We start from the raw sequence: 9,467 nt of genomic DNA on the forward strand, positions 1-9,467 counted from the left end.
AGTATTGCCTACTCCGGCCCCTAGCCTTCAAGTATATCTAGTGATGTTCCTTTCATGACTCAGAGTGCTTCTACTGCTCTCCTTCCTCCTAAGTCTGTTGTTAGTGCTACTACCTCCCGACCTCTAATCACCCAGGCTACGATACTACAGATGCGGCATCTAGCACATTCTACTGATAGGAGTGCCTCCAGGCTTGAGGCTATAGTCCTTGGGATGATTGAGAGGTCCCTCATTACAGTTGTGACACCTCATAGTGTATCTATTGATGCCTTTGCAGCAAGGATAGCGGTGTGTGAGCGAGGCCAAGGGGTAACTGATGAGGTGACGACCCTAAAGGCTGCAATTGCTGAATTGATTACGGACGTGGACCAATTGAACTCCACATGTATGTCTATGATTTTTGGGACTGTGGAAATCCTTGATATGCCAGCTGGCTCTGATGTGCCTCCGTCTACTACCGGAGATGAGGTTCGAGCTTATGAGGTGGCTGCTGCAGAGTTCGAGGCTGAGACTGATGAGGAGCAGCTCGTTGTCAATTAGGAGACTACATATGAGGGCCTTACCGATGTTGAGAAGGCCATGGTGCATTTAGTCGTGCAGATTTCATTAGCATATACGTCCATGGCAGGGTCTAGTGGAACCGATGTTGTTGTTACTTTAGGCACTGATGCCCAGCATCAGAGTGTTGCACCGGGCATTGATTTCCCGACAAATGAAGCGACTGTGTAGACATGATTCTTCTTTACCTCCCTCTTTGTCATTTTTATTGAATTTTGATTACATTTGTTGCATTTGAGGACAACTACTATTTATTTGTGGTGGGGTGAGGTAATTCTATTCCTACCTCTTGTGTATATATTGGGTTTTTTGTTTTAAATTGTGTTTTGATCTTATCTTGTGGATTTTTATCTTATGGCTCCTAGGTTTGAAAAGAAATGGGTTTGACCCATCTAAAAAAAATTTGCCACCTCTTGTTGTGTTTGAATGTGGTTGTTCTTGTGTGAATTTGAGTATCAGTTATGATCAATATAGATGACTTGAATAGTTCTCTTAATCAAACAAAAATGAATGCGCGATTAGGATGAGGCAAAATAAAGTTGCATAGACAGTATGTTGAATTTTTGCATCTCGTTGTTACTAGTCGTCTATCGAATGGAATCTCTTGTGATGAACATTGCACACTAGCGAACGTGTGGAGTCTTGTTTAATATTATTGCCAATGTCTTGTGTGATGAGCTTACTTTGAATTTTGTGTGATGACACCTAGAATTTACATCGTAGGTCCGGTTCACTAAGTGAAGCAAGCACTTGAAATGATCTTAGGCAAAAATTTGACAATATACTTCTTTTGTGGACAAACTTGTGAGATGTGTGAACCTTGCTTGAACCCCCTTTAAGCCTTATCCTTTTCTTGGAAGAAACTTGAGCAATTGAGACCCCACTTTATCCATTCACGCATAATCCTCATGAAGTGTGGTTTGTGTGAATATCCAACTTAGGACAAAAGCCTATGTTGGGGGTATGGTGAGAAGAGAAGGTAAATCAAGAATGTGAACCCCTTCTAGCAATTGCCCTGAGAAAGATGGAACCCCTTCATATATAAAAAAAGATAAAGAAAAGAATAAAGCAAAAGAAAAAGAATGAAAAACTTGTGAAATAAAGTTCTGAAAGTTGCAAAAGAAGTGAGGTGTTCGGTATTCCATTGGAAGTTGAATAATATGGTGAATGTTAAGCATGATTGAAATGTTGAAGCAAAGGAAGAAAGTGACGTTCATACCATATTTCATGAGGGTAGCAACCACTGAGCCAAAATGTTCATACCTTTAAACTCGGCCCCGTTACAATCCTTGAAAATACCTATTTTATCTTTAGTGAGCTGAAAGAAATGTTGATTGGAAAATAAGGGCAAAGCTATGCCTGAAGTCACTCATGTGTTCATCTTTGTGAGTGTGAGGGTCGAATGTGATTCCGGAGCTATAAATTTTTGAAGAATTGTGTGTTAATATGAATCATCTTTGTTGTGAGGGCATTTGAGTACCTTTGTTGAGCCTGAACTTGCATTTGAAGCAAGTATTGTGAACTTGAGCATCTTTGATAATGGTGAGTCACTACTTGAATCTTTGAGTGCACAATTGATCCTTGCATTAGTAAGTTGAATCTCTTTGTGTGCATTCATGATCGAGTCTTGTGTAGCACTGTTTGAGACATACTTTTTGAGCTATTGAACTTGAGTGTTACTGGAGGAAAAGCAAACGTTTAAGTTGGGCGTGTTGATGAGTCATAGATTTGGACTCATTTATGCTTTGTTTATATAGATTTAGTGTCCTCAATGATTATTTTGTGCCAATAATTGATGTTAAATCCTTGATTTTCAGGAACAAGGATTGAGGAACAAACCAAGGACACTAACATGCAAAAAGGAAGAAAATAGGTTGAAGAAATGAAGATGGGCGAGCCTGAGGATCGCTAAGAGCACTCAGCGTGTCACCGAGTGGCTCATCAGATAGCCTGAAGTTCCAGTGTGCCAATCCCTGAAAGAAAGAACCAAGTTGGCGATAAAACAGAGCAGTCGGCGGATCGCCGAGTAATTCTGTGAAGCCAAGATAGATTGCACAAAGTTGCTTACCTTGAGGATGCTGAATGCCAAATTAGAAGGGCGATGTAAAAGGCCAAACGGTGGCTCGCTGAGTGTTTCAGCCTGCCTGACTTACTTCACCAAATGAGCTTTCGTAGCTTATATTCGGCAACTATAAATTAAGTTTTTGAACATTTAGTTTAGTATCAAGCAATCTTTAGAACAAATTATTATTAAGTTTTGAGCATATGGAGACAGTTTTATCTAGTTTTTCCTTAGCTTCGAGGGATGGAAGAAATTCACTTCCGAGAAATTAGAAGTGGATCTTTGAGAATCTCAAAATTGGAGCATTGTAAGGATGAAATCACTCTTTCACAGTTGGCGGATAATAAAATTGGTAACAGGTTTTACCTTTATATGATGTGTAGGTAAAATTCCAATTCTTGGTGTGTGATTATGTGATTATGGGCCTGATTTATCATATTGGTATAGCTAATTGTTAGTTTAAATGCTATTTAAAAGTGAGTTCAATCATTATTCTAGTTTAACCTAAGAATTGTAGTTGCAAATGCAGTTCTATGTTTGTGTTCTTGTCTTGCTCGAGAGAGAGGCTTTAGAACTAAGGTTTCTGATTGATAGTGTATGGGTATTGGGCTGATCTAGGTGCAGCTCGAGAGAATGAATCCTAAACCCTTTTCCACACATTTAGCTCGAAAGAGTAAATGTATTAAGGTATGGGATGCTCTTAATTTGCATGCTTGTTGATGTTCGAGAGAAATCACTTGATTCGGGGTAATTGTTCGAGAAAAAATTTCCTCCCTTATAGCCTAGTCTACTCACTAATATCTAGCTATTTACTAATAGTTGCAATTATCCATATGTCTATAGTAGCCTATAATCGATCACATCCCAAGAATCTTTCTCATTATTGTTAATTCGTATTGTTTGTGACTGTTTATAGTTGATAATCAAAACAAAAACCCCATTTGACATTCGTGTCACCCCTTGATTTGAATGATGTCTTTATTCGATAATTTTTATTCCTATGACTGATTTGACCACATTTATACTTCTAGATTGAATTTGAAATACGTACCGCTCCCTGTGGGATTCGACCCCAACTCATTTAGTTTGGTTTTATACTGATTTACGATCGTTGAACACCTAGAATTGAATGAGGTTTGCTTGAAACGTTAAAAATCACCAACGATGGTTCTAGGGTGTCGTCCACGTCCAAGATGTAGGCTCGGAATTGAAAAAGAGGTACTAAACTTTTATAAAAATGATTGGCAGAGGTTAAAAACTCCATGAAATTATTTCCTGAAATAGATAATGGGAGTTAAAACTGTCGTTATTTGAATGCCGGAAATTGTTATTGGGGTAGCTTAAAAACTACCACAAATTAATTGTGGCACACCTAACTAAATGAGTCCTTGAAACCCCTGTAACAGTAACTAGCATGGTTTTAAACCCCAACAATTTGGAACTTTAACCCCCATAGTTTGACCCCTTTTTTGTAGTGATATTTATATAATTTAAAGCGTAAAACTTAATTTTTTACCTTTGAATGCGCACAACAACAAAAATTATAAAGATTGAAATTCCTTAGAGTCCTCAATCATTTTATTTGATAATACTCTTTGCATTTACATACATGTTGTTCAATTGAATGTATACACCTTACGAATTGTTGAGACATGACTATCAAATTTTAAAGACCAAAGTACAATATTATAAATAGAAGACGATAAAATATGAATGAGAAAACATGAAGTGAATAACCTCATATTTATTGTTGAAGAAGAGATATAGTTTTACATGAAAAGTTAACTAATAAAAGAAATTGTAGTACACCCATTTATGAGTGAAATGTCTTAAATTATTTGTGATGTATTTTGGGGTGAACATACGGAGTTTACATTCATTTGGTATAGTTTGTCTCTGTGAGGGTAAACTTTACATTTTGATCAGTGATTTTAGGGAGGATTCAATTGAATATGTTGTGTTAATGTAAATAACTCTAATTAAGGTGATAAGAGAGAGAGGGAGAGAGAGATACAAATAAAATAAAGTAAGAATATAACTTCTCACTCTCTTAAGAAAGGTGTATTTCACTCTTTCTGCCACATCAACATATATATGGTAATCTATTCCACTTTAAAATAATATAAGGGGTTCATACAATCCTCCAAAAATTAGAGTGTATAACATCAATTTTGATTGATGTTTGAGTGATTTTTAAGTTGTTTTCCAAGTTTATTTGATTGTAAGATTTCAGATATTAAACTAATTGTAAATGAAAAGCTTAATAATATATATTCCTCATCTTCTATTTTATAATTATTGAGAAGAGTGGAGTTTAAAAAAATAATATGATATTCATGTGTTATTATCTGTACCAAAAAAAAAAAAGGACTACACGTTGAATAAATAAAAACTGAGCGATATTTGACCCCTGCAAAAAATGTATGAAGTGCTTATTTACTTTATACAAATATCCTATATTATATAATATAAATAATGAAGCCTTTAGTTCACCAAATATTTGAAGTATATTGTTTAATTTCTTTCCTTTTCTGGATGGTATTTGACCATGAAATTTGATAAGATCTTCAAATATTTTCCATTTCCATAAAATAGCTCAAAATAAAATAAAAATTCAAAAAATAAATTTCAAGTTTAAATTTTAAAATCTATGGACAAATGATAGATTCATTATTTAAACATTATTCCAAGAGGCAAAAAGTTTTATATTTATAATTTTTATTGTAAACTCGTGCTGACAAATTGATTGCCTTTTCTATTATTTTCTTTAAAATAATTTGAATAATAAAATTTAAGTTGTGTGAAAGTGTTAATTAGTATTTTATATCTTATTAGGGTAAATAATGATGGAGTACAAATTGAGTAAGGATGGAATTAATATAAAGTAAAATATTAATGTAGTATATAGTCAAACTACAGTAGAAAAACATAATATCATGCTTATTTGTACTTGTACCTATAATTGACAATATAAATTTTTAATTAAAATATTTTCCCCTTTTGATTATTTATTCAAATATAACGTTTTGAACAAAAATAATTGTTATATATTTTTATATGAGTTGTGACATGAATTATTCCAACTTCATTGCTCCAATGGATTATTTTGAAAGCTTGTTAGAAGGTTGCAAATTTAAATTCATTTCAAAAACAACTCCAACAGATGTAGTAAGATCAATAATTTTATCCAAAGGATTCAAATTTGTTGGTGAATCAGATGAAATTTGGAGAAGATTTTTGCCCTATGATTATCAAGAAATAATTGATAGATCTGTTTTTCCTCTTGTTTGCAACACCAAAAAGGAGCTCTTTTTCCATTTGTGTGATTCTCACATTCTCCTTGATGGAGACAAATTGGTAAAATTTCATTTTGATGTGGTTATTTTTTATTATTTTAATATTTTTCTATTTAATATCGATTGTGTGTACATGCCTAAATTATTTATTGGTACATGCTACCTCTCACATGAGGCAAAATCAAGATTTAATCTTTATGGATTGGATTTCAAGTTTCTTAATATTTAACTTGTAATTTTTAATGTTGTGGATTCATATATCCAAGTTGTTATATTTATCATGATTTTTTACACATAAATTCATTCTCTGCTATGGAAGTATTGGGTTAAGATGAATCCTCAATTAATATCTTCATATGTTTCTACCTCTCATCAACACATGCACCAGATAGTAAGGGAGTAAAAAATTCATGTATAGAGATAAAAAAAATACAAGGTGTCACACCTAGGGTTTAAACTCATAAACTAAAATAATCTATGAACTCTCTTTGTTACTAAACTAGAAATTTTCCTTGTATTAAGTGAATTAAATAGTCCATACATAATTTTAAATAATCATTTAACCCTATTTGCATCACTCTAATTTCAAGCAAGGTGATTTAATTGAACTATTTTCCTTCCTCTAGCTCTTCTCCTGATACCAAAGTACTCGGATAGCTCAAGTAGGTAAAAAGAAATGATCACCTTGTATTTTATTTTTTATATTCACCACAATTTCAAATGTAATCTCTTATAATTTTCTATTCAATTCATTAATTGCCACACTTATCACATTTGATGTTTATATTATACTCATTTTTTTTGGGTAGGGTGGCATACAAGTCTCAATGTTTGTTTCGTTTCTCTCTCCAAAGTTTAGGTTATTCAAATGGAACATTGTGCCCTTTGAGTGCTTGCTATCTATTATATTCCATTGTATCATATTTTATTTTAATAACAATATTTATATTGATTGTTACTTAAATATTATTGTATTATATCAGTAAATACATCATTATATAAAGATTAAAGTCTCAACTTCTATAATGAATAATTTGATGTGTTGTGTGTCTTTAATATATTTTCATTTCCTTATTACTTATAATCCTATTTTATAAAAGTAGATCTATACCCTTTTTATATAAGAACTTTACAACGTGTGCTATTTTTCTTTATAATACTGTACGTTTATAATCTACAATTATTGATATGTGACATAACATGAAAAACAATTTATCCAAACATTATTTCATTAAAAGAATACAATGTGATACATTGTGAAACTATATTTGTATAGTAACCATTCAAACAAGTAGGATGAAAGCGCTTTGAAATGAAAAAAATACTATGAAACGCTTTCTTTGATCTTACATGGTGTAAATTTAGATTCATCAAACTGAAATTTTATTTTTTCTATTTCAGAGTATTTTCCTTGATAAGCATAGTGGGAAGAAGAGTTTTATGATACCATCGAGAGATCTCATAATGTTAGATAGTGATGATGCGTTCTCTTGGCAATGGGGTGCACACTGTGATTCTAGCTTCATCTCTTTTTCTTTTTTTTTTGATGTGCAACTCATTTATCTACAAATACGTTTTCCTTTGAGAGATTTTATTCAACAAAGTAGTTTGCTTTCTTTCCTCTTCTCTTTACACTAACTTCTCCCTCTCTATGAATTTTGTCAATGATGCTTGGTGCTCCAAAGCATGGAGGCCGAACACCGATAACTTAACTTGATAGATAGAATACACTAAAATATTACTAGTTAGACCATAGATATATAAAAACCTAAATATTAGCAATTGGTAAAAAAAAATTAATTGAAAAAGAAATTATCTGGACATTATTGCTGAAGCTAACCAAAATATAACAGTCAAAAGGAGTAGATTGTTGTGGACAAAGAGGAAAAGAATCAAATGATTTTACACTTTGATGTCTTACTCATATAAATTACAAACTAAAAGCTACACATAAATGATATTGTAACATTAGAAACTTAAAGGACAAGCAAATAAATATAGGAATGTGAAAGATGATATTACCTTCATTTATTTGTAGCATACCGTTATGAATAATTATTACCTTCATTTTAATATGAAATGAATCAAACATTATAGCAATTTGGTCTGGATACAAACATATCATAAATTACATTATGTATTCTATATGCATATTCACATTGGGTAGATGAAGAGACTAATTGTTAATTATGATTCCATAACTGATAGTTACTTAACTTGGAAAATTTGCGCAAATCATGAATTAGGATAGGAGATGTTAGATTAATATAACAACTAAGAGAAAATATTACCATCAAAGAATGTGGGGCAACGGATGGGGTTCAAACTCTGGATATGAAAAAATTCTTGGTAGGAAATGCTTCTGAGTAGCTAAAGTCTAATACTCAAACTTTGAAGTTAAGAGCTTCCCTTTATTAGCATAGTATAGTAAAATAATATTATATGATATGATTAATGAGGGACAATTAGCACACAACAAAGATGGTTAATATTAATCTGTAGTTTAGAAAAGGTGGTTCATGCCCTTGAAAGGAGACACATTAACATGAATGTCTTAACTACCCCTACCGATAATGGTCTTTATATGGCACAAACATGGTGCACTAATTCTTCTCAATGTTTTGATGGTAATAAAAAACAAATTCTATAAAAAGTTAATTAAATAATACCACGTATGACTCAATATTTTAATTTTTTTTTACATTCGCATATGGTACACCTACAAAATAGATAAAGCCCTACATATCTTCTATATTTTAAAATGAATTTTCCTTACAAATGTTTCTTGCAATGCTTTTGCAGATTTTTTGAAGTGACGTATCTTATCATTGGGAATCAATTGGATATTCGTGGAACAATAGACACAAAAATGTTGTCACAAAAGACAGAATATAATGCTTATTTGGTGTTCAAGTTGGTAAATATGTGTGATTATAGACTTGAATCTGGTAAATCAAGTATTAGGTTTGTTAATTATGAGAGTTAAACTAATACAAAAAATCAGGCCAACACTATGCACCTTCCAAGATTGCAAGAAAGTGGGAATATCCAAAAAATGAGAGGAGATGGATGGATGGAAGTAAAATTGGAATATTTTGATAGCAAGAAAGGCACTGACGGTCCTGTTGAAGCGAGACTGTTTGAGATGAGTCATATTTACCAAGGTGGACTTATTGTTGAAGGAGTCGAGTTTCGTCCAAAATGAGACGCAGAAATGGGATTTTAACTTTTACAAGTTTTGAACAAGAATTGTTTGAATTCTTATTCTGATTACTGTTTAAATGTTTGCAATTTATTATAGACAATTCATATACATTGGATATCCTTGAAGGCTTTAAAATAACTTAATAATTTGGATGTCCTCTTTCTACCTTGTGGCCTATATATTTTGTCTTTAACTTCAATTTTAGAAGGTAGAAAAAGATGAAGAAAAATTCCTTCTTCTGATATTTTTATTATGTTGGATTTTCTTCTCTCTTTAATCTATGTTAGTTTATGTGGTTTTAATTTTATATTAGAAGAGAGCTTTGATGAATCCTGAGGATGGATAA

At 32.4% G+C, this 9,467-nt stretch overlaps 1 protein-coding gene across 1 annotated transcript; it reads left to right on the forward strand.

Annotated features, from left to right (window-relative positions):
- Nucleotides 1-621: 621 nt before the first annotated feature.
- LOC125869790 (F-box protein PP2-B5-like) lies at nt 622-9,121 on the forward strand. Its single transcript, XM_049550226.1, has 3 exons — nt 622-725; nt 8,719-8,833; nt 8,921-9,121. Exons 1-3 carry the CDS (start codon nt 622-624, stop codon nt 9,119-9,121), a joined length of 420 nt encoding a protein of 139 aa, XP_049406183.1.
- Nucleotides 9,122-9,467: the final 346 nt, after the last annotated feature.

Source organism: Solanum stenotomum, chromosome 7 (assembly GCF_019186545.1).
Source record: "Solanum stenotomum isolate F172 chromosome 7, ASM1918654v1, whole genome shotgun sequence".
Lineage (NCBI taxonomy): Eukaryota > Viridiplantae > Streptophyta > Magnoliopsida > Solanales > Solanaceae > Solanum > Solanum stenotomum.